Below are 27672 nucleotides of genomic sequence, written 5' to 3' on the forward strand. Positions count from 1 at the left end.
TTTGATAAGGGAACTCGAGGTAAAGAAGCCATTAGGAGGTAGTGACTATAATATGATAAGTTTTCAAATACAATTTGAGAGGGAGAAGGGAAAATCGCAAGTGTCAGTATTGCAGTTGAACAAAGGGGACTATGGAGCCATGAGGGAGGAGCTGGCCAAAGTTGACTGGAAAGATACCCTAGCAGGGATGACAGTGGAACAACAATGGCAGGTACTTCTGGGAAGGTGCAGGATCAGTTCATTCCAAAGCGGAAGAAAGATTCTAAGGGGAGTAAGGGACGACCATGGATGACAAGGGAAGTCAAGCATAGTATAAAAATAAAAAAGTATAACATAGCAAAGATGAGCGGGAAGCCAGAGGATTGGGAGACTTTTAAAGAGCAACAGAGGATAACTTAAAAGGCAATATGGGGAAAAAAGATGAGATACGAAGGCAAGCTAGCCAAGAATGGAAAGGAGGATAATAAAAGCTTCTTTAGGTATGTGAAGAGGAAAAAATCAGTTAAGACCAAAGTTGGGCCCTTGAAGACAGAAACGGGTAAATTTATTATGGGGAACAAGGAAATGGCAGATGAGTTGAACAGGTACTTTGGATCTGTCTTCACTGGGGAAGACACAAACAATCTCCCAGATGTAATAGTGGCCGGAGGACCTAGGGTAACGGAGGAACTGAAGGAGATTCATATTAGGCAGAAAGTGGTATTGGATAGACTGATGGGACTGAAGGATGGTAAATCCCCAGGGCCTGATGGTCTGTACCCCAGGGTACTTGAGGTGGCTCTAGAAATCTTGGATGCATTGGTAATTATTTTCCAATGTTCTATAGATTCAGGATCAGTTCCTGAGGACTGGAGGGTAGCTAATGTTATTCCACTCTTTAAGAAAGGAGAGAGAGAGAAAACAGGGAATTATAGACCAGTTAGCCTGACATCAGTGGTGGGAAAGATGCTGGAGTCCATTATAAAGGATGAAATAGCGGCACATTTGGATAGCAGTAACAGGATCGGTCCGAGTCAGCATGGATTTACGAAGGGGAAATCATGCTTGACTAATCTTCTGGAATTTTTTGAGGATGCAACTATGAAAATGGACAAGGGAGAGCCAGTGTACCTGGACTTTCAGAAAGCCTTTGATAAGGTCCCACATAGGAGATTAGTGGGCAAAATTAGAGCACATGGTATTGGGGGTAGGGTACTGACGGATAGAAAATTGGTTGGCAGACAGGAAACAAAGAGTAGGGATTAATGGGTCCCTTTCAGAATGGCAGGCGGTGACTAGTGGGGTACTGCAAGGCTCGGTGCTGGGACCACAGCTATTTATAATACATTAATGATTTAGATGAAGGGATTAAAAGTAACATTAGCAAATTTGCAGATGACACAAAGCTGGGTGGCAGTATGAAATGTGCGGAGGATGTTGAGATAATGCAGGATGACTTGGACAGGTTGGGTGAGTGGGCAGATGCAGTTTAATGCGGATAAATGTGAGGTTATCCACTTTGGTGGCAAGAACAGATTACTATTTGAAAGGTGTCAAGTTAGGAAAGGGGAAGTACAATGAGATCTTGGTGTCCTTGTTCATCAGTCACTGAAAGTAAGCATGCAGGTACAGCAGGCAGTGAAGAAAGCTAATGGCCTAACAAGGGGAGTTGAGTTGAGTTGAGTATAGGAGCAAAGAAGTCCTTCTGCAGTTGTACAGGGCCCTGGTGAGACCACACCTGGAGTATCATGTACAGCTTTGGTCTCCAAATTTGAGGAAGGACATTGTTGCTATTGAGGGAGTGTAGTCGAGGTTCACGCGGTTAATTCCCGGGATGGCGGGACTGTCATATGGTGAAAGATTGGAGCGAATGGGCTTGTATACACTGAAATTCAGAAGGATGAGAGGGGATCTGATTGAAACATACAAGATTATTAAGGGATTGGACACGCTAGAGGCAGGAAACATGTTCCCAATGTTGGGGGAGTCCAGAACCAGAGGCCACAATTTGAGAATAAGGGGCAGGCCATGTAGAACGGAATTGAGGATAAACTTTTTCACCCAGAGAGTTGTGGATCTGTGGAGTGCTCTGCCTCAGAAGGCAGTGGAGGCCAATTCTCTGGATGCTTTCAAGAAAGAGCTAGATAGAGCCCTTAATGATAGTGGAGTCAAGGGATATGGGGAGAAGGCAGGAACAGGGTACTGATTGTGAATGATCAGCCATGATCAAAGTGAATGGTGGTGCTGGCTCGAAGGGCCGAATGGCCTACTCCTGCACCTATTGTCTATTGATTGCTCTTGGCAAAGTTATCTACAGAAGTGGTCTGCCACTGCCTTCTTCTGGGCCAGTGTCTTTAAAAGACGGGTGACCCCAGTCATTATCAATACCCTGCAGAGATTGTCTGCCTGGCGTCAGTGGTCACATACCCAGGACTTGCGATCTGCACCGGCTGCTCATACGACTGTCCACCACCTACTCCCTGATCAGGGGGCTAACCAGGTGCTACATATTGTCCAAGGGTGACCTGCAGGCTAGAGGGGGGAAGGGGCACCTTACACCTCCTTTGGTAGAAACGTAACTCCGCCTGCCACCCAGAACTGCTCACAATACTCCAAGTGCGGTCTGACCAGTGCCTTATAAAGCCTCAGCATTACTTCCTTGGTGATATGTTCTAGTCCTCTTGAGCGCAGTCTAGCCCACAGTCCTCACTCCACCTCTGCATGCCTGCTGAATCCACCTCCTTTCCCCTTTGTTGCAGCTCTAAGCAGCAGGAGGAACTTCTGACACAAGAAAGTCTGCAGTTGCTGGAAATCCAAAATGCTGGAGGAACTCAGCAGGTCAGGCAGCATCTGTGGAAGGGAATAGACAGTCGACATTTCGGGCTGAGACCATTCATCGGGACTGGAAAGGAAGAGGAAGATGCCTGAATAAGAAGGTGAGGGGAGGAGAAGGAGGATAGCTGGGAGGTGATAGGTGAAGCCAGGTGGGTGGGAAAGGTCAAGGGCAGGAGAGGAAAGAATCTGATAGGAGCGCAGAGTGGACAACAGGAGAAAGGGAAGGAGCAGGGGACACAGAAGGATGTAATAGGCACGTGAGAAGAAAGGAATGGAGGAAGGAATAGTGAAGAATGGGGGAGGGTCGAAATTTGTTTTCCAGAAGGAGGAATCGATATTCATACTGTCACGTTGGAGGCTACCCAGACACAATATAAGGTGTTACTCCTCCACCCTGAGGGTGGACTCACCTTGGCACGAGGAGGCCGTGGACTGACACCTGGGAATGGGAATCAGAATTAAAATCTTTGGCCACCAGAATATCACGCTGGTGGCGGATGGCACAGAAGCGCTCGGCGGCTATGCCTGAGCAGTGGGAAAATGTGGAACTTTAAAATGTGCAGGGAATAGCAGTGATACTTTGGAGGGGAGGTTTTTATAAAAGGATAGGAGAGGCTAACATTAAGATCGAGGATCAATTTTATGCACCAGATAAGTTTGCACGTATTTGGAATTCACTGCATGGTGTTGATCAGGGCATGACAGGCGACAAAATCCAACAATGTACAACAATTATACAGAATAAAGAAAAGAGATTCCGCAGGTGCTGGAAATCCAAAGTAACAGACACAAAATGCTGGAGGAACTCAGCAGGTCAGGCCGTATCTACGGAAAGGAATAAACAGTCGATGTTTCTGGCCAAGACCCTCTATTAAAGAATAAGGAAGTAGACAAAGGTAAGCCAGAGGTTAAAGTTTGGATATGGAATATAATGTGCATAAATATATAAATACTAATATGGATTTACAAAGTAGACAGCGTATCAAAATGTGGTTTATAGTGTTTACAGTTCAGTGCAGTGACAGGGTAATAGTTAGAGGGGGTTGGGGGTCGGTGGGGGAGTAACTAGGATGGTTGATCAGATGAACTGCCTGAGGGGAAAAAATCTTTTGAGATGGCATGAGGTCTCGTTTTCAGAAACCCAAGGTGATTTCCCGAAGGGAGCTTTTGGAAAAGTGAGTTTGCAGGGTGGGTACAGTCTTCAGTGATTTTCCTGCCCACTTCTTTATTCTGAACGCATACATCGGCTTCCCCTTCTGGGGAAATAGTCCTTCCCCCTTCCCTCTGCTTCTGTTTCCCACTCCGGCCTCTCACCTCTTCTCACCTGCCGGTCACCTTCCCCTGGGCACTCCTCCTCCTTCCCTTTCTCCCACGGTCCACTCTCCTCTCCTATCAGATTCCTTCCTCTCCAACCCTTCAACTTTCCCACCCACCTGGCTTTACCTATCAACTTCTAGCTATCCTCCTTCTCCTCCCTCCCCACACCTTTTTATTCCTTTCCAGTCCTGAAGAAGGGTCTCGGCCCAAAATGGCGACTGTTTGTTCATTTGCGTAAGAGGAGCAGAATTAGGCCATCTGGCCCATCGAAGCTGCTTTGTCATTTGATCACGACTGATCCCTTCCCATCTCAGCCTCAATCTCCTGCCTTCTCCCCATAACCCCTCATGCCCTGACTAATCAAGGATCTATCAACCTCTGCCTTAAATATACCCGATGACTTGGCCTCCACTCCCATCTGTGGCGATGAGTTCCACAGATTCACCACCCTCTGGCGAAAGAAATTTCTCGTCATCTCTGTTCTAAATGGGTGCTGCCTGGCCTGCTGAGTTCCCCCAGCACTTTGTGTGTGCAGCTGAATTTGACAGCAGGAATATTCATTAATTATCGTTGCCCAACGTGGCACTCTTCAGTCTTTCAGTCACCTGTACTCCCGCGACCACCAGATCTTAGGCAGCTGTTCCTTCTTTCGCGGCCTCTCTTCCTCCATGTCTTTCTGCCGGCCACAAGCTGCAAGGTTAATCATGCAGAGTGTATCATAAAGAAGATCCTCCTTCACCTCTTGATCAAGATTGGAGTCCATCACAGAGCTCAGGGAATGCTTAACCTGCAACATTAATAATTAAAAATTAATAGTGTTGGCCAAAAAGAACAACAGTCTACAAATCAGTGAATTCAAATGAATCAAGGGCAGTGGAAGTAGGCAAACAAACTGTCTTTGTTCTTGCCACATGCTGAAAGGAGGTGGAGGTGGCCATTTTGTGAGACTGTCCTTGCACACCCTCCATTTTGTGAACTCTTCGATTCTAGCTCTGGGATTATCGAATCAGAGCAATTGAATGTGGACGCAAGGAGTTTCAGCTAACGACCGGCTAACCCGGGACCACTCTCAGACAAGCAGCGATTTATAATGTAAAGTGGCAGACTTGCAGAAGAAATCTACAACCTCATTAGGCTCAGTGCCTGGGTCAGCTACCTTAGCTGCTTTGAACCAGGCCGAGTTGAAAAAAACAAAGGCACGGGTCTGGGGGTAAAGACCATTGAACAATGCTGGCTGGAGCCCTGGACCAGAGCCATTAAGAAGGTGACCCAGGTAGGGTGCCACTTCTCAGCCCAGTTTTGCATCCTATCAATGTCCTGCTGTAACCTCTGACAGCCCTCCACACTATCCACAACATCTCCAACCTTTGTGTCATCAGCAGATTTACTAACCCATCCCTCCACTTCCTCATCCAGGTCAATTGGTGGCCACCGGGAGGTCCCGTTTTTCTCTGGTGGATGGACTGTAGGTGCTCGTTGAAGCGGTTTCCCAAACTGAGCCGGGTCTCTCCGATATACAGGAAGCCACACCAGGAGCACCGGATACAACAGATGACCCCAACAGACTCACAGGTGAAATGTCGCCTCACCTGGAAGGACCGTTTGGCCCCGAATGGTAGTGAGGGAGGAGATCCAAGTGCAGGTGTGGCACTTCTCCTGGTGGCCACCAATTTTAATTCTACTTCCTATTCCCATTCCAACATGTCAGTCCATGGCCACCTCTACTGCCGCAATGAGGCCACACTCAGGTTGGAGGAACAACTCCTTATTCCGTCTGGGTGTGTGTGTGTGTGTGTGTGTGTGTGTGTGTGTGTGTGTGTGTATGTGTGTGTGTGTGAGAGAGAGTCTGTGTGTGTGTGTGTGTGTGTGTGAGAGAGAGTCTGTGTGTGTGTGTGAGAGAGAGTCTGTGTGTGTGTGTGTGTGTGTGTGTGTGTGTGTGTGTTGCTTTGGATTGCCAGCCTCTGCAGATTTTCTCTTGTTTTTAATCACCCTCTGGTGTCTTCCTCTCTGGAACCATTTTAATGTGGATTTAACTATGGACAAATGCCAGGTCTTTGTCTATGGGAACTATCATAAACGACTATGGTCTTCCACCCATCTACAGATGCATATCTTCCATTGTGTCATAGTCTAAGAGCACTAAAAGACAGAAGTAGGCCATTTGGCCCATCTAGTCCATGCCAAAATATTATTCTGCCAATTCCTATCAATCTGCACCTGTATCATAGACCTCGATACTCCTGCCATCCACATACTTATCTAAACTTTTCTTAAATGTCGCATCCGCCACTTCCGCTGGCACACTCTCACCACTCTCTGAGTGAAGAAGATCCCTTTCATGTTCCCCTTAAACATTTCACCTTTCTCAATTAACCCATGACCTCTAGTTCTAGTCTCACCCATCCTCAGCAGCAAAAGCATGCTTCCATTTACTCTATGTTCCTCATGGTTTCGTAGACCTTCATCAAATCTTCCTTGATTCCCTGTGCTCTAGAGAATAACTCTCCCTGTAACTCAGGCCCTCGAGACCCAGCAACATCCTTGTGAATATTCTCTGCTATCTTTCAAATCATTGATATCTTTCCTGTAGTTAGGTGACCAGAATACTCCAAAGTAGGCCTCACCAATATCTTCAAGAGCTTCAATCTAACAACTCAGCTTCTGTACTCAACAATTTGATTAATGAAGACCAATGTGCCAAAATCTCTCTTTATGAACCCATCTATCTGTTTCCACAGGGAGCAGATTTTGGGATAACGGTCTAACTTTTTTGGTTTAACTTTTTTTTACCTTAAGGCTGTGATTGTCAAACTGCTTCTGCACTGTGTTCTGCTCTTCTACTCAAAGTCAAGTTCAAAGTAAATTTATTATCAAAGTACATATGACCATTGGCATATGTTGATTCACTAAGATTCACTTACTTGAGGACATTCACAGTATTTAAAAGGAATCAAACAAAACATCCAGAATAAATAAATAAACAAACAATAAATATCAAGAATATGAGATGAAGAGTCCTTCAAAGTGAGTCCATAGGCTGTGGGAGCAGTTCAATGCTGTGGTGAGTAAAGTTAAGCGAAGATATCCCCTTTGGTTCAAGACCCTGTACCTTCTTCCTGATGGTTGAGTGGGGTAATAACTGTTCCTGAACACTTCCATTGAATTGTTGCTGCTAAGTTAACAAATTTCATGACACATACCGGTGATAATAAACCTGATTCTAATTCTGATCATATATGCCAATCTGCAACTGTGCCACAAGTTCATCGACCTTATTCTGTACTCTGCACACATCCAAATATAACACCTTTTCGATAACAATAATAGTGGAAAAGTGGAAAAGAACACAATAATAATGGGAAAAAACAGTAAATATAAATACATTAGATAGCTTATATGCGTAGCTTGATTGTATGTCCATAAAGTGACGCTGGGTACAGGAGTTTCTGTACATAAGGTGACTCTGACAAGAAATGATAAAGTAGTGGTGGTTGCGGGTCTGTGGAGGGGTGGGTTAGTGGATGGGGGTGTTGATCAGCCTCAGTACTTGGGGACATACTGACTGCCCATTGCAGTGCTGGTGTTTAGGACAACAGTGAAGGTCCTCCATCTCTGGTGGTGTTCAGAGATTCTTTGATCATGCCCGTAGCTTCCGCTCGGTTTTCACTACTGTCGGACATGTAAGTCCCAGGTGGAGACTCAGGAACACCGCCACACTCAGATGTAGGAGGATTCTTCATTGCAGTTTGCGTAACAGTTTTGTTTTAGTGGTCAGTGCTGGTAGTGCTGAGTTGAGCCCTCGAATCTGGAGGACCGGTACACCGCTCTCAGTCTGGCCTCTACCCTTTGACCTGTTTGTCATGGGTGACCCTATCCAGAGCCAAAGCCTAAAGCCCCGGCTCCAGCGTGCAGACCTCTCCGGGTCATTGAGGCGCGCAAGCCTCCAAACCCTACAACACGGTTGTGGTCCTCTTGGAGGACTGCTAGGGGAAAGTAACAGTTTTTGAGTCTGCTGATCCTGGTGTGGATGCTACAGAGCCTCCTCCCTGATGGGAGTGGGGACAAACAGTGAGCAGGGTTGGTGCGATCCTTCATGATATTACTGGCCATCCCATCATGATGTTACATTTGCATGTTTTATGCGGTCACCTAAATTACCTGCTTAATCTTTATGTATCCCAGAGGCGCGCGTACCTTCATCAGCCAGGGTTTCAAGGTGTGGTCCAGCAGGATGTCAAAGCCGAGGAGCTGAAAGCAAGCACTCCCAGACACGTGATTTGGGAAGCAGGTGAAGTAGGTGTTCCTCAGGGCCGGATACACAGACAGAATGGTTTTGATGATCACGTCTTCAATACTGCTCCACAGCACCTCCAAGTCATAGGCATTGCTCTCCATGTACTGGTTAAAGAAAGACAGCTTTCTGCAAGAAACAACATTTTACACAGCCGTCAGGTCTAATCTATCGCAGGCCACCGTTCATCCATCGGATGGCATTGCCGAGTGACTTCGCTGATCAAGTACTCTGCCCCACCATTTGTGTTATTGTGTGACAGGTCAATAGCACTGCAAGCCACAAGATAGACTGCGTATCCATTGAAGGAAATATCAGCTCTCTTGATTATTTCCCCCCGTTTTTGACAGGATTTATTGGAAGCGATTTCTTGCCGATTCATAGTTGCCTTTGAAAAGGTTGACTGCACCCTGAACCCATGATATTCCATCTTGTGAAGTTGTCTGGTGGTTTACATTCACAGTCAGAAAGCACTACAGTAAACAAACAGGCCCTTTGGCCCATCTAGTCCATGCTGAATCATTAATCTGTCTGGTCCCATTGACCGGCACCCAGTCTGTAGCCCTACCATCCATGTACAAATGTATCTTAAATGTTGAAATCGCACCTCCATCTATCTCTTCTGCTGGCAGCTTGCTCCATACTCTCACTACCCTCCGAGTGAAGAAGTTTCCCTTCATGTTCCCCTTAAACTTCTCACCTTTCACCCTTAACCCACGAGCTCTAGTTCTAGTCTCACCCTCCCAAGCTCCGTGTAACAAGCCTGACGTAACGAATCAGTGTTTCTAGAGTCATTGTCATAGAAAAGTACAGCACAGGAACAGGCCTTTTGGCCCATCTAGTCCATGCCAAAACCTGCTAAACTGTCCACACCCATTGACCTGCACCAGGATCATAGTCCTCCATCCTATCCAAACTTCGCTGAAACGTTGAAACCGAGCACGCATGCAGCACTTGTGTTGCCAGCTCATTCCACACTGGTCACCACCATCTGAGTGAAGACGTTTCTCCTCATGTTTCCCTTAAACTTTTCACCTTTCACCCTAACCCATGATCCCTGGTTGTGGTCACACTCAACCTCAGTGGAAAAAGCCTGCTTGCATTTACCCTATCTATACCCCTCATAATCTTGAATATTTCTGTCAAATCTCCTCTCAACCTTCTACATTCTGAGGAAGAAAGTCCTAACCTATTCAATCTTTCCTTATAACTCAGGTCCTCCAGACCCAGCTACATTTTTGTAAATTTTTCCTCTACTCTTTCAACCTTATTTACTATACATCTTTCCTGTAGGTAGGTGACCAGAACTGCATACGATACTCCAAATTAGGCCTCACCAGTGTCTTATACAGCTTCAACATAACATCCCATCTCTTGTACTCGATACATTGATTTATGAAAGCCGATGTGACAACAGCTTTCTTTCTACCTGTGACACTACTTTCAACGAATTTTGGATCTCTATTCCCAGATCCTTTTGTTCTACCGCACTCCTCAGTGCCCTACCATTCACTGTGTAAGACCTTCCCTGGCTGGTCCTACCTAAATGTAACACCTCGCACTTGTCTGCATTGATTTCCAGCTGCCATTTTTCCAGCTGATCCAGATCCCTCTGCAAGCCATGACCGCCTTCCTCACTGTCCACTATATCCTCAAACGTGGTGTCATCTGCAAATTTACTGATCCAGTTAACTACATTATCATCCAGAACACTGATAGAGATGACAAACAACAATGGGCCCAGCACTGGTCCCTGCAGCACACCACTGGTCACAGGCCTCCAGTCAGAGAGGCAAACCTCTACTACCACTCTCTGGCTTCTCCCACAAAGCCAATGTCTAATCCAATTTACAACCTATGCTGAATGCCGAGCGACTGAACCCTCTTGACCAACCTCACATACGGGACCTTGTCAAATGCCTTGCTAAAGTCCATGTAGACAACATCCACTGCTTTGCCTTCATCTGCTTTCCTGGTAGCTTGCTTAAAAAAACTCTCCAGGATTGGTTAGACATGACTTACCATGCACAAAGCCATGCTGACTATCCTGAATCAGTCCCATGTCTATCCAAATACTCATATATCCAGGAAGAGGTGCAGTCGACGTTTCAGTCCGAGACCCTTCGAAGGGTCTCGGCCTGAAACATCGACTGCACCTCTTCCTAGAGATGCTGCCTGGCCTGCTGCGTTCACCAGCAACTTTGATGTGTGTTACTTGAATTTCCAGCATCTGCAGAATTCCTGTTGTTTACTCATATATCCAGTCCCTCAGAATACTTTCCAATAACTATCCCACTACTGATGTCAGATGGAGCAGTCTGTAATTTCCTGGTTTATGTTTAGAACCTTTCTTGTCACTAAGAATTATTTAAATATCTCTGCTAGGGCCCCTGCAGTTTCTGCACTAGCCTCCCCCAGGGTCTGAGGGAACAACTTGTCAGGCCCTGGGGATTTACCCACCCTGATTTTCCTCAGGACAGCAAGCACCTCCTTCTCTGTAATCTGCATAGGGTCCATGAACTTACGGCCCATTGCAAGCAATGGTAAGGCCACAGCAGTGTTGTAGGCCTCAAATATGAAGAGGAAATGGGAGATTTCCCTCACTAAAGAGCTTTTTAGCAACAGCTCAATAGTTGCCATGTCTTACAGACCTTTATTCCAGATTTATCCGATCACTTATGTAAATTTGTCTGCCTTCATGGGATTTAGCTCACATTTCTTTTTTCTAGATCCATGGTTCTTGCTGGACACGAAATACCAGATTGGGACGATCCCAACTAGCCGGACATCCTAACAGATATTCCAATCCAGGTACATTCACTGTGGCAAGGGACGTATAATTGACTCCTGCTCATTATTGTCATTATTTATTGATCATATATTTAGTTTGATCATTAATAATGACTCCTGTCTGCAGATTTGAATGAGAAAGTGTTTAGCATCATCTTTCCACTCACTTTTATCTGTTATTTCAGTCACGGTCCAGTCAGTTGATTCCTCATTTCTGTTCATTTCCTTTTCCCCGTGTTTTACCTGGCTCCTTGACTAAGGCACCTGATTCTCATCCGAACTGGAAACATAATAACTCCGGCTTACATCTACTTGGGACTGGACCGTCACCTCAGCCAGTGCGGCAAAGCACGTTCTGGGCCGCTGAGAATACTGGACTCTAAGTTGCTTCGGTGCCTGGGGTTGCTTTGGGAATTCTGTCGTCTCGTGTCCAGCTGAGTATTGCCGGCCGTTTGCCGCTATTTCGAGTCAAGATACGAACGGACTGTCGATGTTTGGTTTTGTAGTTTCGTGTCCTGCTGAGTATTCCTGGCCGTTTGCTGCTACTCCGAATCAAGATACAAATTGTCTGTCGTTGTCTGGTTTTGTTGTTCTGTGTCCGAGTCCGGGCTCCGTGTCCGAGTCCGGGCTCCATGTCCCAGTCTGAGTCTGGGCTCTGCATCCGAGTCAGTGTCCGAGTCTGGGCTCCGTGTCCGAGTCCGAGTCCAGGCTCTGTGTCCAAGCTCCATAACCAAGCTCTGGGTCCGGGCTACTCCGGTTTGTTGTTCATGTAAGCATCTAATCCTCACTCTCCGACCTTCCTCGCAACTATTAATAAACACACTTCTGTTAATTCTACCTCCGTGTCGGTGTTCTGCACTTGGGTCCGCTTCCAGTCGTCCATTGCAACAATTTCAGCTTCACTCCATTCCTTAAGGTTGTTATAGCCATGGGGTGGTAATGGGGACGAGCTCCCGCTGCCTATTAAAAGCTCCCAATGGCGAGTGCCTCAATATTGCCTCTGACAACCAAGTCACAGCTCCTGGCCTTCACGTGTGGCTTAGCTACTAAGCCCGGATATGGAGAGCAAGCTGTTGCCCATGTAGCAAGCTCCCCATCTCCACGCAGTTGATGAACCCAAAGGAACGGCAGAGAGCAACACAGCCTGGTACCAGCAGCATCGCAGGAGTTGCCAGTCAGTGTTGAACTCAACGTGGGACTGCCGCAGATGTTTTCCCTCAGGGTTTACTCCTGAAGCCTTCCCTATGAGTGGGTGTAGTCGCAGGGCAATGGGAGGTTTGAGATCAGAGTTTTCCTTCTCCTAGATGAGGGGCCAGCCATGGTTGATGAGTCCCATCTGCCTGAAGCGACTGGATTTAAGATGCCATTAACCCACCTTTGCCCCTTCTCCTGTCAGTAGAAATGATTCTGCCCAGCTTAGTGGCTAAGCCACATGTGAAGGCCAGGAGCTAGACTTGGTTGTCAGAAGTTACTGGAGGGCATGGTACAGGATTCTAGGACAAGAGGGTGTGACTTCAGGATTGAAGGACGTCCATTTAGAACTGAGATGCAGAGAAATTACTTTAGTCAGAGGGTGGTAAATCTGTGGAATTTGTTGCCATGAGTGGCTGTGGGGGCCAAGTCATTGAGTTCATTTAAGGCAGAGATAGATAGGTTCTTGATTAGCCAGAGTATGGGGTGAAAGCAGGGGAGTGGGGATGACTGAAAGAATTGGATCAGCCCATGATTAAATGGCAGAGCAGACTCAATGGGCCAAATGGCCCACTTCTGCCCCTATATCTGACGGTCTTATAGCATGCCATTGGGAGCATTCCGCCAGTTATGACAACCTGAAGTAGTGGCAACAGAGTTAAGGGCTTCACTAAGCTGCTGCTGTGTGCTCCCCTTCCTTCTACAATGTGCCTGCTCGCTAAGGTTGTTGCGTGAATGAAGCCAGCGAAGAAAATTACTGGTAGATACAAAGCAGCTTCTTTATTCGACAAAGCAAGGTAGAGAAGGCATTTTATGGAGACACTTCTGGTCGAAAGGTCTGGCCGGCCTGATGTGGGGCTTGATATTTTATGTGCCAAACGGCAAAGGGCAACTCCATACTTACAACGCATGGACAATGCTTTCTTCAAAACTACATTCGACCTTCACACCTCCTGATTCACAGCCACACCACACACATCCAAATGAATTTTAATCATCATTGTCAGCTGGGATTCATGGCTTTTAGGAACCCATTGTTCAGAGCTGGCCACATGTTCGGACTTGGTCACGTGTTGGCATGTGGTTAAAGCGTCCCTCTAGTGATCTGAAAGTCGTTAGTTCGAGCCTTGGCCGAGGGAGCGTGTTGTGTCCTTGAGCAAGGTACTTAACCACACACTGCTCTGCGTTAACACCAGTGCCAAGCTGTATGGATCCTAATGCCCTTCCCTTGGACAACATCGGTGGCGTGGAGAGGGGAGACATGCAGCATGGGCAACTGCTGGTCTTCCATACAACCTTGCCCAGGCCTGCGCCCTGGAAAGCTTCCAAGGTGTAAACTTCCAAGGGGAACCTTCCATGGTCTTATAAGACTAACGGATGCCTACATATAAAGTTCAGATCTGCACTCCAAATAAAATCCACAACACACATTCAGATATGAAGACTGGTAGCCAAATTCAATTGCTAAATGTCTATGTCCTAACCCCAAAAATCACTCCAACGCTGACCTTCTATAATGTGCCTGCTTGTGGTGAAGGGTGCACCCTGCTGCATATGGTCTCACCTTTTACTGCCTTTCTTTTCATCTGGGACAACGTTCATCATACGCTTGTTGATGGTGTAATTGGTGAGGTGCTTGCGGACGTCATCCTGTGAGAGGCAGAAGATAAAGATGTTGGTTTCTCAGTCAGGGACATTGCCCTCAGTTATCGTGTCACACTAACGCCACCCCAACCAGAAGCTGCTCAAATGCTATTTTCCTCATTCCTCTCGGCTTCACTTTTCCTGCGGTGATGAAGAGCAGTCGGCAGGTGGCAAGAAGGTGAAACTGAACGATGCCTTGCATCTTAAAGCAGTTTTTGCAGCCCCAAAACATCGCCAAGTCAAAGGATCGCTCATCTGAAGCGCAGTGCATAAGGATGGGTGCTGTCAGTCAGAGCAAGGATGCGAGGCTGAGGCTTTAAAACTCAGACCGAACTTTGGAGTATTGTGAGCAGTTCTGAGCCCCTTATCTAAGAATTGGTGAGCTGGTATTGGAGAGGGTCTGGGGGAGGTTCACGAGAATGAAAGGGTTGTCATTTGAGGAACATTGCTCCCTCTGGGCCTGTACTCGCTGAAGTTTAAAAGGATGATGGGGGATCTCAACGAAAACCATCAAATATTGAAAATCAACGTGGAGAGGATGTTTCCTGTAGTGGGAGGGGGGACGGCTGTCTCTAAGAGCAGAGGGCAAAGCCTCAGAATAGAAGAACTTCCCTTTAGGGCAGAGGTGAGGAATTTCTTTAGCCAGAGGGTGGTGAATCTGTGGAATTTGTTGCCACGGACGGCTGTGGAGGACAAGTCATTGAGTGTATTTAAAGCAGAGGTTGATAGGTTCTTGTTTAGTCAGGGCATCAAAGGTTAACAGGAGAAGGCAGGAGAAAACAGTCCAGAGGGATAATAAATCAGCCATCCTGAGCACAATCCTCCCCACTTTCGAGGACATCTTCAAAAGGCAACATCCATCTTTGAGGGAGCCTCGCCACCCAGGTAAAGCCTCTTTTCATTTCTACTGTCAGGGATGAGACACACACTCAACAATTTAGGAACAGATTGCTCCCCTCCGCCATTAATTTCAGAATGAACAATGAACCCATGTACAGTACCTCAATAATATTTGTCTCTTTGTCTTGTTTTGCACAACTTACTTAATTTTTAAAATATATTTCTTTTTGTAATTTATAACTTTCATTATTACGTACTGCAATGTACTGCTGCCGCATAATCTCAAATTTCATGGCAAATGACAATGATAGTAAACTTGATTCTGATTCCAATTCTGGTTATGAAAAATGGGCTGAGTTTTTCTTTTCGGAGTAGTCCACGTCACAAGATTGTAAGTTGTAGGAGCAGGATTGGGCCATTTGACCCATCCAGTCTTGTCTGACATTTCGTCATGGCTGATCTATTTTCCTCTCAGCCCCAATCTCCGTATCCATTTATGCCCTGACTAATCAAGAACCTAACAAGCTCTGCCTTAAGTATACCCGACGACTTGGCCTTCACAGCATGTAGAAACGAATTCTACAAATTAAAGAAATTCCTCCTCATCTCTGTTCTAAATCAACGCCCCTCTACTCTGAGGCTGTGTCCTCTGGTCTTGGCCTCCCCCACTATAGGAAACATCCTCTCCACATCCACTCTGTCAATGCTTTTCAACATTCGATAGGTTTTGATGAGATTTCACACCCTCCCCCAACACCTCATTCTTTTAAATTCCAGTCAGTTAAGGCCCAGAGCCATCAAATGCTCCTCATATAATAAGCCTTTCAATCCCAGAATCATTTTTGTCAACCTCCTTTCAACCCTCTCCAGTGTCACCATATCCTTTTAAATTCCAGTCAGTTAAGGCCCAGAGCCATCAAATGCTCCTCATATAATAAGCCTTTCAATCCCAGAATCATTTTTGTCAACCTCCTTTCAACCCTCTCCAGTGTCACCATATCCTTTCTGGGGCCCAGAACAGCTCACAATACCCCAAGGGAGGGAGGCCTTGCCAGTGCCTTCTAAAGCCTCAAGGAGGAGAAACCCTGCAGATGCTGGAAATCTGAGCAACACACACACAATACTGGAGGAACTCAGCAGGCCAGGCAGCATCTATGGGAAACAGCAAGAGGTTGACGTTTCAGACCAAGACCCTTCATCAGGACAGATGAGAAGTTACAGCAAGAAGGTGGGGGGGGAGGAGAGGAAGGAGTACAAGGTGGTAGGTGATGGGTGAAACTGGGAGGGGGAGGGGGTGAAGTAAAGAACTGGGAAGTCAATTGGTGAAAGAGATAAAGGGCTGGAGAAGGAGGAATCTGATAGGAGAGGACAGAAGACTTTGGAAGAAAGGGAAGGGGAGGGAGCACCAGTAGGAGGTGATTGGCAGGTAAGGAGATGAGGTGAAAGAGGGAAAAGGGAATGGGAATGATAAAGTTGGGGGCAATTACCAGAGGTTAGAGAAATCGACATTCATGCCATCAGGTTGGAGGCTACCCAGACGGAATACAAGGTGCTGCTCCTCCAACCTGAGTATGGCCTCGTCGTGGCAATCGAGGACTAACATGTCAGAATGGGAATGGGAAGTAGACTTGAAATGGGTTTTTCTGGCAGATGGAGTGTAGGTGCTCTGCAAGGCGGTCTCCCAATCTGCGTCGGGTCTCACTGACATACAGGAGGTCACACCAAGAGCATCAGATACAGTAGATGAACCCCAACAGACTCACAGATGAAGTGTTGCCTCCTGAATGGCAGTGAGGGACGAGGTGTAGTGTCAGGTGCAATGCTTGTTCCACCCGCTTGCCCTACACCTCCTCTCTCACTTCCATTCAGGGCCCCAAATACTCCATAGATGCTCCTGGGCCTGCTGAGTTCTTCCAGCATTCTGTGAGTGTTCCATATAAAACATTATATCCTTGTTTTTATGTTCTATTCCTCTCAAAATGAATGCTCACACCTTCCTTATCACTGACTTAACCAACAAATTAACCTTTATGGAATCCTGCTTGAAGACTCCCAAGTCCCTTTGCACCTCTGATTTTTGAGTTTTCTCTCCAGTCATACAATTGTCTATGCTTTTAAGTTTTCTACCGAAGTGCATGACCATACACTTCCCAACACTGTTTTCTGTCTGCCACCTCTTTGCATATTCTCCTACACTGTCTAAATCCTTCTGCACCTCTCTGCTTTCTCCATACTACCTGCCCCCCCCCACCCCCACCGATCTTCGGATAGTTCGCTAACTTAGCCTCGGAGCCATCAACTCCATCATCGAAATCCTTGATATATAATGTAAAAAGAAGTGGTTCCAACATAACATCCCAACTTCTGTACTCAATACCTTGACTTATGAAAGCCAGTGTGCCAAAAGCTCTCTTTACGACCCTACCTACCTGTGATTTCTTTTTCAAGAAGTTACGGATCTCTGTTTGAACGCATTTCTCAGTCCTAACGTTCACGGTGTTAAATTCTCTGTACTACCATAAAATCATAAATCACAGGAGCAGAATTAGGCCATTTGGCTCATCGTCAGCTCCGCCATTCAATCATGGCTGATCCTTTTCCTCCCCTCCTCAACCCCACCACACAGCCTTCTCCCCGTAACCTTTGGTGCCACGGCCATTGAAGAACTGATCAATTTCTGCCTTAAATACACCCAACGACCTGTCCTCTACAGCTGCCTGTGGTAACAAATTCCACAAATTCACCACCCTTTGACTGAAGAACTTTCTCCGTATCTCTGATTTAAGCGGATGCCCTTCTACCTTGAGGTTCTGCCCTCCTGTCCTAGACTCCCCCACCATGGGAAACATTCTTTCCACGTCTACTCTGCCTAGGACTTTCAATATTCGAAAGGTTTCAATCAGATCCCCTTTCATCCTTCTAAATTCCAGCCAGTACAGGCCCATCAGATGTTCCTCATATGTTAACCCTTTCATTCCCAGACTCATCCTTGTGCACCTCCTCTCAACCCTCTTCAATGCCAGCACATCTTTTCTTAGATAAGGAGCCCAAAACAGTTCACAGTGCTTAAGGTGAGGCCGCAGCAGTGCCTTATAAAGCCTCAGCATCATGTCCCTGCTCTTGTATTCTAGACCTCTTGAAATGAATGCTAACATTGCATTTGCCTTCCTCACCACTGACTCAACCTGCAAGTTACCCTTTAGGGTGTTCTGTACAAGGACTCCCAAGTCCCTTTGCATCACAAATTTTTGAATTTTTCTTCCCATTTAGAAGATAATCTGAACATTTATCTCTTACTACCAAAATGCACAACTATGCATTTTCCAACATCGTATTTCACTTGCCACTTTCTTGCCCATTCTCCTAATCTATCTGTCCTTCTGCATCCTACCTGCTTCTTCCACACTACCCACCCCTCCACCAATCTCCGTATTGTCTGCAAACTTGCCATCTATTTCACCATCTAAGACATTTATATACAGCATAAAAAGAAGTGGTCCAACACCGACCCCTACGGAACACCACTACTCACTGGCAGCCATCCAGAAAGGGATCCTTTTATTCCCACTCGCTGCCTCCGACTAATTAGCCAATGCTCTAACCATGTTAATAACTTCCCAGTAAAACCATGGGCTCTTAACTTGGTAAGCAGCCTCATGTGTGGCACCTTCTGAAAGCCCAGATATACAACGTCCACTGCGTCCCCTTTATCTATCCTACTTATAATCTCCTCAAAGAATTCCAACAGGTTCGTCAGACAGTATTTTCCCTTAAGAAAACCGTGTTGACTTTGTCGTATCTTGTCCTGTGTCACCAAGTACTCTATAGCCTTTTATATACTTGAAAATGCTTTTTCTATCAACTTTGATATTATTTGCTAGCTTGCTTTCATATTTCATCTTTTCCCTCCTAATGATTCTTTTAGTTGCTCTCTCTAGGGTTATAAAAGCTTCCCAACCTTCTATCTTCCCACTAATTTTTGCTCTGTTGTATACCCTCTCTTTTGCTTTTACATTAGTTTTGACTTCCCTTGTCAGCTACGGTTGTAGCATTTTGCGATCCGAGTATTTCTTTGTTTTTGGAATACATTTATCCTGCACCTTCCCCATTTTTTCCCCAGAAACTTGTGCCATTGCTGCTCTGCTGTCTTCCCTGCCAGCATCTCCTCCCAATTTACTTTGGCCAATTCCTCTCTCATACCTTTACTTTACTTTCCTTTCAAATTTCCTTTTCTCCACTGAAATATCGCTACATCAGACTCTACTTTCTCCCTATCTGAATCATATTGTGTTCACTGACTCCTAAGGGTTCCTTTACCTTAAGCTTCCTAATCGCCTCCAGTTCATTACATAACACCCAATCCAGTGTAGGTGATCCCCCAGCAGGCTCAATGACAAACTGCTCTAAAAATCCATCTCTTAGGCATTCAACAAACTCACTCTCTTGAAATCCATTACCAACCTAATTTTCCCAATCGAGCTGCATGATAAAATCTCCCATGATTACCATAACGTTACCCTTTTGAAACACCTTTTCCCTCTTCCTGTTGTAATATGTGCTCCATGTCTCAGCTACTGTTGGGAGGACTGTATATAACTGCCATTACCCTTGCAGTTTCTTATCTGAACTCACAAGGATGCAACATCTTCTGATTCTATGCCACACCCTTCTGCTGATTTGTTGCTATTCTTTACCAGCAGAGCTACACCACCCCCTCTGCCTACCTTCCTATCCCTCCCATACAACACGTAACCTCATGTGAATATGATTTTGATATCAACATTTAAGAGAAGTTTGGATGGGAGGGGTATGGAGAGCTATGGTCCGGGTGCAGGTTGATGGGATTTGGCAGATTAAATGGTTTGGCACCAACTGGACGGGCCAAAAAGCCTGTTTCTGTGTTGTACTTTTCTATGACTCTATTGCTTTTTCTTGAAATCAAGGCAGGTTAACTCCGGGCAAGATGCAGGGCCAATAACCCTGGCTAGATATATCCTTGAGTGTTATATCACACAACCTCCTATTTTCAATCTGTTTTACGGTGGAATCATCAATTTTCCTCAATATTTAGGAGGATTACCAGGATGCTGCCTGGATTGGATTATGAGGATAGAAACACAGAAAACCTACAGCACAACACAGGCCTTCAGCCCACAAAGCTGTGCCAAACATGTCCTTACCTTAGAATTACCTAGGCTTATCCATAGCCCTCTATTTTTCCAAGCTCCATGTATCCATCCAGGAGTCTCTTAAAACAGTGGTCCCCAACCACCGGGCCGCGGAAAGGTACCAGGCCACAAAGCATGTGCTACCGGGCCGCGAGGAAATGATATGATTTCGCGATATGAAACGATATGAATCAGCTGCACCTTTCCTCATTCCCTGTCACACACTGTCAAACTTGAACACCGACCCCCCCCACCGTTGGCCGGTCCGCAAGAATATTGTCAATCTTAAACCGGTCCACGGTGCAAAAAAGGCAGGGACCCCTGTCATTTCTGCCTTCACCACCACCGCCGGCAGCCCATTCCACTCACTCACCACTCTCTGAGTAAATAAATTACCCCTGGCATCTCCTCTGTACCTACTTCCAAGCACATTAAAGCTATGCCCTCTCGTGCTAGCCATTTCAACCCTGGGAAAAAGCCTCTGACTATCCACACAATCAATGCCGCTCATCATCTTAAACAGCTCTATAAGGTCACCTCTCATCCTCCGTCACTCCAAGGAGAAAAGGCCAAGTTCACCTATTCTCATAAGGCATGCTCCCCAACATCCTTGTAGATCTCCTCTGCACCCTTTCTATAGTTTCGACATCCTTCCTGTAGTGAGGCGATCAGAACTGAGCACAGTACTCCAAGTGGGGTCTGACCAGGGTCTTATATAGCTGTAATATTACCTCTCGGCTCCTAAACTCAATTCCACGATTGATGAAGGCCGATACGCCGTATGCCTTCTTAACCACAGAGTCAACCTGCGCAGCTGCTTTGAGCGTCCTATGGCTTTGGACCCCAAGATCCCTCTGATCCTCCACACTGCCAAGAGTCTAACCATCAGCTATATTCTGCCATCATATTTGACCTACCAAAATGAACCACTTCACACTTATCTGGGTTGAACTCCATCTGCCACTTCTCAGCCCAGTTTTGATGTTTCGATGTACATGTGAGAAACTTATCTTATAAAATCTTCAAAGTTCAAATTTCAAAGTAAATTGATTATCGAAGTACGTCTATATCACCATATACTAGCCTGAGATTCATTTTCATGCAGGCGTTCACAGCACCCACTGGCGTCCCACAGGAATCAGTGTTGGGGGTGGGGAGTAACTGCTTCTTTCTGTATTGTCTATGAAGACAGAATTGTTGGTTTTGTGGCCGACTGGCAGATGATATGAAGATAGGTGGAGGGGCAAGTAGTGTTGAAGAAGCAGGGAGCCTGCGGAAGGACTTGGACAGATAAGGAGAATACGCAAAGTGGCAGACGCAGAACAGAGTATAACAGTTACAGTGTCGGGAAGTTTACGGTCATATACTTCGGCAGAAGGAACAAAAGGGTAGACTATTTTCTAAGTAGGCGGAAAATCCAAAAATCTGAGGTGCAAGGGATGAGAGAGCCTTCATGCAGGGTTCCCTAAAGGTTAATTTGCAGGTTGAGTCTGTGGTGATGATGGTAAATGCATGTTAGCATTCATCTCAAGAGGACTAGAATATAAAAACAAGGAGTTAATGTTGAGGCTTTATAAAACACTGGTGAGGCCTCACTTGGAGTTTTGTGAGTCCTTATCTAAGAAAGGATGAGCGGACATTGGAGAGGGTTCAGAGGCGGTTCACCAGAATGACTACAGGAGGAGCGCTTGATGGTTCTGGGCCTGTACGCATGAGAATTTAGAAGACTGAGAGGTGATCTCATTGAAACCTATTGAATATTGAAAGGCGTAGGCAGATTGGATGTGAGGAGGATGTTTCCTATGGTGGGGGATTCCAGCACCAGAGGGCACAGCCTTAGAATAGAAGGACGTTCATTTAGAATGGAGATGAAGAGAATTTCTTTATCCAGAGGGTTGTGAATCTGTGGAATTAACTGTGCAGATGGAGGGCTGTGGAGGCCAGGTCATTGGGTATACTGAAGGCAGAGGTGACAGATTGTTCATTACTCAGGGTGTGAAAGGTTACCGGGAGAAGGCAGGAGATTGGGGTTGAGAGGGAAAGTGGATCAGCCATGATGAAATGGTGACAGACTCGATGAGCTGAATGGCCCATTCTGCTCCTATCTCATATGGTCTTATACAATAGAACTGACGAAAAACAACACACAGACACGGCCAAATAACCTGTACAAAAGAAGACAAACTGCACAAATACATATAGACAGAAGCATTGAGGACATGAGTTGTAGAGCCCTTGAAAGTTAGTCCATAGGTTGTGGAACCAGCTCAGTGTTGAACTGAGTGAAGTTATCCACACTGGTTCAGGAGCCTGATGGTTGTAGGGTGATAACTGTTCCTGAAACTTACGGTGACAGATCTACGGCTCTTGTGCCTTCTTCCTGATGAGAAGAGAGCATGGTCTGGATGGTGGGTGTCCCTGATGATAGTTGCTGCTTTCTTATGGCAGCGCTCATTGTAGACGTGCTCAATGGTGGGGAGGGCTTTTCCTGACTTTGTCTTGTAAACTTTGCGAACTAGACTCGTTAGGAGATGCTTCTGTAACCACACCAACCTCCCACTCCCCGCCCCCCCCAGAGTAGTCAGCTTTTGGCTGGGGTTGGGAACGTAACAGCAAGATCCCACCCGAGTCGATTACTTCCATACAACAGTGAGTTAGGCAAGAATTAACCTCTTATAAAAGTAGGATCGTACTTTCAGAGAATTAACTGTATGTCTTAAAGATAAGTCAATGTGTCACTTACTAAATTCTTTTCGGTCGGTTCGGAATACTTTTTAGTGGCAAAGCAGACCAGGCCCTCATTGTAGAGGTATATCCGCAGAGGGTCACAGGAAGTAACCAAGACGTAGAGCCTGAGGTTAAACTTGAAACCATCCAAAGTGAAGGGCTGCACAAGTAGAGGGAGAGTTAACACACTGTGAGGTTCAAAGGTTTCACTTATTATCAAAGTATGTATGCAGTGTACAACTCTGAGATTCATCTTCTCCAGATAGCCATGGAACAAAGGAAAAAACATGGAGGTCGTTGAAAGAGAAACATCAAACCCATGCACCCACCCCCCCCCGTAGAAAATACAGCAACACAATCATCAACCCCCCCAAATCCCCCTTCCCCTGCACAAAACACAGAACATCAACCCCCAAATCCCCCCACCCTCTGCCCACTCAAATAAAAGACAGGAAAGAATGGGGAAAAACCCAAAATATAAAATCCATCAGACTGAAAAAGACCAGAGTACAAGAACCCAGTAGTCCGGTCCGTGAACACAGAACCTCGGTAACATCCTTTGACATTGTCAAAAGAGAAAGAGACACTGTAGAGGCCTACCCTCTGGCCACCTGAGCCGCCACACAGCGATAGGCTGCCACAGGTTCCTTCCCTAGAGGCAGAGGGATCCCATCAGTGATCAGAACGCAGGCATCCGGTGCTGAACCCTCGGTCGCCATCCGCATTTGTAACTAATTTTTGAAATGTGTGTCTGCATTCCAGATGAAGGGTCTTGGGCTGAAACGTCGACTCTTTTTTCCTCTGCATAGGTGCTGCCTGACCTGCTAACTTCCCCAACCATTTTGGATATGTTACTCTGGATTTTCAGCACCTGCAGAAACTCTTGTGTTTATCAGTATGTGGTCCTTTCCTTCGGACTTACCCCTACTCCAGCCCTCGACGCAGAAACCCTCAAAATTCCCTCTGATCAATCCCACTCCAATGCATAATCAGTTTAGCATGTGAAGTTGGCTCGACAATTACAAAAGGGATTTGCTAATGGAAATTCCTGCCCAGCCTATCCCTCAAGTCCTTATTCCATTCGTGAATTATGCCCCCCACTATCCCACTCAACCCACACATCTTCAAATCCCCCGATTTCCTTCTTACCCAAATTTCCACCATTCCCACCAGCCTATCATTCACGGTGACCGAATGCTGTGCATACCCAGTCCAAACACAAAATTACCACCAGAGCAGTAATAAAATTTCCATTATCTTGGTTGAGTAACGGGGTGGGATAGGTCTCCACCAAAGGAGATGTAAGGTCTGCAGGTCACCCTTGGGCAAGGTGCATCACCTGCTTAGCTCCTGGATCAGGTTCACGTGAAGCCGTGGAAGCAGGGGGTGGATGGTCGTATGAGCAGCCGGTACAGTTCACAAGTCCTGGTTATGCGATCACTGGTGCCAGGCAGACAATCTCTGAAGAGTATTGATAATGGCTGGGGGTCACCCACCCCTACCCAGAACAGGGCGATGGCAAACCACTTCTGTGGAAAAATTGGCCAAGAACAATCATGGTCATGAAAGGACTGCAATGTTCTGACAAGAACTGTCCTTTGTTATTCAAATAACAAGCCATGGGTAAGAAAGGACATTAAGGACATCCTGAACGCTAAAAAGAGGGTATTTAGAGATGGATATAGGGAGGAGCTGAGGGCAATACAGAGGGACCTGAAAGCTAGGATCAGGGAGGCTAAAGACAGGTATAGGAGGAAGCTTGAGTGGAAGCTCCAGCAGAACAACATGAGAGAGGTCTGGAGTGGGATGAGGACCATCACTGGGTTCCGGCAAACTAGCAACAGAGGAGCTGAAGGCAGTGTGGACAGGGCCAATGAACTTAACCTGTTCTTTAACAGATTTGATATATTGGCCCCTGCCCATCCCCCACATGAGTCATTTGTTGTCGGCCCCCAACCAACACATATTCCGCTCTCCCCTCCTACCCCTCCGCACAGCCCCCCACCCTGCTCTCATGACGATACCCCTTCCCCACACAAAACCACCACGGTGGGCTTCACAGCTGAACAGGTGAGAAGACAGCTGAAACGTCTCAACCCAAGCAAGGCTGCAGGACCGGATGGTGTCAGTACCAGGGTGCTCAAAGCCTTTGCCCCTCAGCTATGTGGAGTACTTCGCCACGTCTTCAACCTGAGCCTGAGGCTCCGGAGGGTTCCCTTGTCCCTCTGCCGAAGACGCCGCGCCCTAGTGGCCTCAATGATTATAGACCGGTGGCATTGACCTCCCACATCATGAAGACCCTGGAGAAACTTGTTCTGGAGCTGCTCCGGCCTATGGTCAGGCCACACTCAGATCCCCCCCAGTTCGCCTACCAGCCCTGACTAGGAGTTGAGGATGCCATCGTCTACCTGCTGAACCGTGTCTACGCCTACCTGGACAAGCCAGCGAGCACTGTGAGGGTCATGCTTTTTGACTTCTCCAGTGCGTTCAACACCATCCGCCCTACTCTGCTGGGGGAGAAGCTGACAGCAATGCAGGTGGATGCTTTCCTGGTGTCATGGATTCTTGACTACCTGACTGGCAGACCACAGTACGTGTGCTTGCAACACTGTGTGTCTGACACAGTGAATAGCAGCACTGGGCCTCCACAGAGGACTGTCTTGTCTCCCTTTCTCTTCACCATTTACACCTTGGACTTCAACTAATGCACAGAGTCTTGTCATCTTCAGAAGTTTTCTGATGACTCTGCCATAGTTGGATGCATCAGCAAGGGAGATGAGGCTGAGTACAGGGCTACAGTAGGAAACTGTGTCACATGGTGTGACCAGAATTATCTGCAGCTTAATGTGAAAAAGACTAAGGAGCTGGTGGTAGACCTGAGGAGAGCTAAGGTACCGGTGACCCCTGTTCCATCCAGGGAGTCAGGGTGGACATGATGGAGGATTACAAATACCTGGGGATACGAAATGACAATAAACCGGACTGGTCAAAGAACACTGAGGCTGTCTACAAGAAGGGTCAGAGCCGTCTCTATTTCCTGAGGAGATTGAGGTCCTTTAACATCTGTCGGACGATGCTGAGGACGCTCTACGAGTCTGTGGTGGTCAGTGCGATTATGTTTGCTGTTGTGTGCTGGGGCAGCAGGCTGAGGATAGCAGACACCAACAGAATCAACAAACTCATTCGTAAGGCCAGTGATGTTGTGGGGATGGAACTGAACTCTCTGACGGTGGTGTCTGAAAAGAGGATGCTGTCCAAGTTGCATCCCATCTTGGACAATGTCTCCCATCCACTACACACTGTACTGGTTGGGCACAGGAGTACATTCAGCCAGAGACTCATTCCACCAAGATGCAACATAGAGTGTCATAAGAAGTCATTCCTGCCTGTGGCCATCAAACTTTACAACTCCTCCCTTGGAGGGTCAGACATCCTGAGCCAATAGGCTGGTCCTGGACTTATTTACTGGCATAATTTAGATATTACTATTTAATTATTTATGGTGCAACTGTAACGAAAACCAATTTCCCCTGGGATCAATAAAGTATGACTATGACTATCGTCCACGTCATATGACGCAGAACATAACGAATAAAGCAAAGTCTATTTTAGGAACCACCTCTATGACAGCCTATACTCAGCAGGAAAGGGTGCAGTAAATCATAAACACAAGAGGTTCAGCAGATGCTGGAAATTCAGACACACACACACACACACAATGCTGGAGCAACTCAGCAGGTCAGGCAGCATCGAAGGAAAGGAATAAATAGTTGATGTTTTGAGCTGAGGCTCTTCACCAGGACAGGAAAGGAAGGGGGCAAGAAGCCAGAATAAGAAGGTGGGTTGGGAGGGGGAGGAGAATGTGGCAGGTGCTAGGTGAAGCCAGGTGAGTTGGGGGGGTTAGGGAAGGTAGGTGGGTGTGGATGATCAGAGGCCAAAAGGAGTTGGATGCAAAATGGAAAGGGCTGAAGGAGGAATATAATAAGAGAGGAGAGTGGTCTATGTTCAAAGTTCAAAGTAAATTTTATTATCAAAATACGTGTACGTCACCATGTACAACCCTGAGATTAATTTTCAGCAAATCTATCGAAGAGTAACTACAACAGGATCAGTGAAAGGTCAACTAGAGTGCAGAAGGCAACAAACTGTGGAAATGCAAATATAAATCCATGGCAATAAATAATGAGAAGATGAAATAACAAGACAACAACTCCCGTTGGTTACGGAAGAAAGGGAAGGAGAAGGGGCTCCAGAGGGAGAGGAGGAGAAGAGAAGGGGCAAGAGGGAAACCAGAATGCAGATAAAGAGTTAACGTTCTAGGCAGAGAGTCAAGAATGCAGTAAAGTACCTTCGGAATGTAGACCTGGCAGATCACGTCCTTCCCGGACTGCATATCTCTGATGTCCTGGGTCAAAAAGATGCTGCGCCAGTCATATTCAGGATTTGGCTTGCAGATGAAGGTCTTGGGTTTCTCAGCTTCATAGTAGGCCGCAAAATCAAGATATCTGCAGCGAGAAGCACTCATTAGTACTGAGAGAAGAAGGTCATAAGGTCTTTAAGTTCAAGGTTGAGCTCAAGTTTAATTCTCATCTGGCCGTACACATGTATGCTGCTAAATGAAACAGCATTTCTCTGGGGCCAAAGTTGCAAAGCACAAGCACACAAAGACACACACAGTACATACAGTTATGATAGGACATACAGTCACCAAAAATTATCGCACAGGCCTGAAGTTTGATGGGGTGCTTGGGATGTTGACCTGGAGCCAGGAATAAGCATGCAGCAGTTCCTCAGCTTGCCCCAGATCAGCAGACGAGGGCAACTGAGCTTGTCTTGTGCTGGGTCTGCCGCAAGCAATCAAGCTTGTATTCCATGGAGTGGACACTAGAG

General features: G+C 46.5%; 1 protein-coding gene across 1 annotated transcript in view; it reads right to left on the bottom strand.

Annotated features, from left to right (window-relative positions):
• LOC140203631 (uncharacterized) overlaps positions 1-27672 on the bottom strand; it is a 64594-nt gene that overhangs the window by 18135 nt on the left and 18787 nt on the right. The window contains exons 4-8 of the mRNA XM_072269679.1: positions 27131-27287; positions 22799-22942; positions 13968-14053; positions 8290-8551; positions 4737-4918 (exon numbers count right to left, since the gene is read on the bottom strand). Of these exons, the coding sequence (XP_072125780.1) occupies positions 4737-4918; positions 8290-8551; positions 13968-14053; positions 22799-22942; positions 27131-27287 (831 nt within the window). The remainder of the gene's footprint in view (positions 1-4736; positions 4919-8289; positions 8552-13967; positions 14054-22798; positions 22943-27130; positions 27288-27672) is intronic.

Source organism: Mobula birostris, chromosome 10 (genome assembly GCF_030028105.1).
Source record: "Mobula birostris isolate sMobBir1 chromosome 10, sMobBir1.hap1, whole genome shotgun sequence".
NCBI classification, from domain to species: Eukaryota; Metazoa; Chordata; class Chondrichthyes; order Myliobatiformes; family Myliobatidae; genus Mobula; species Mobula birostris.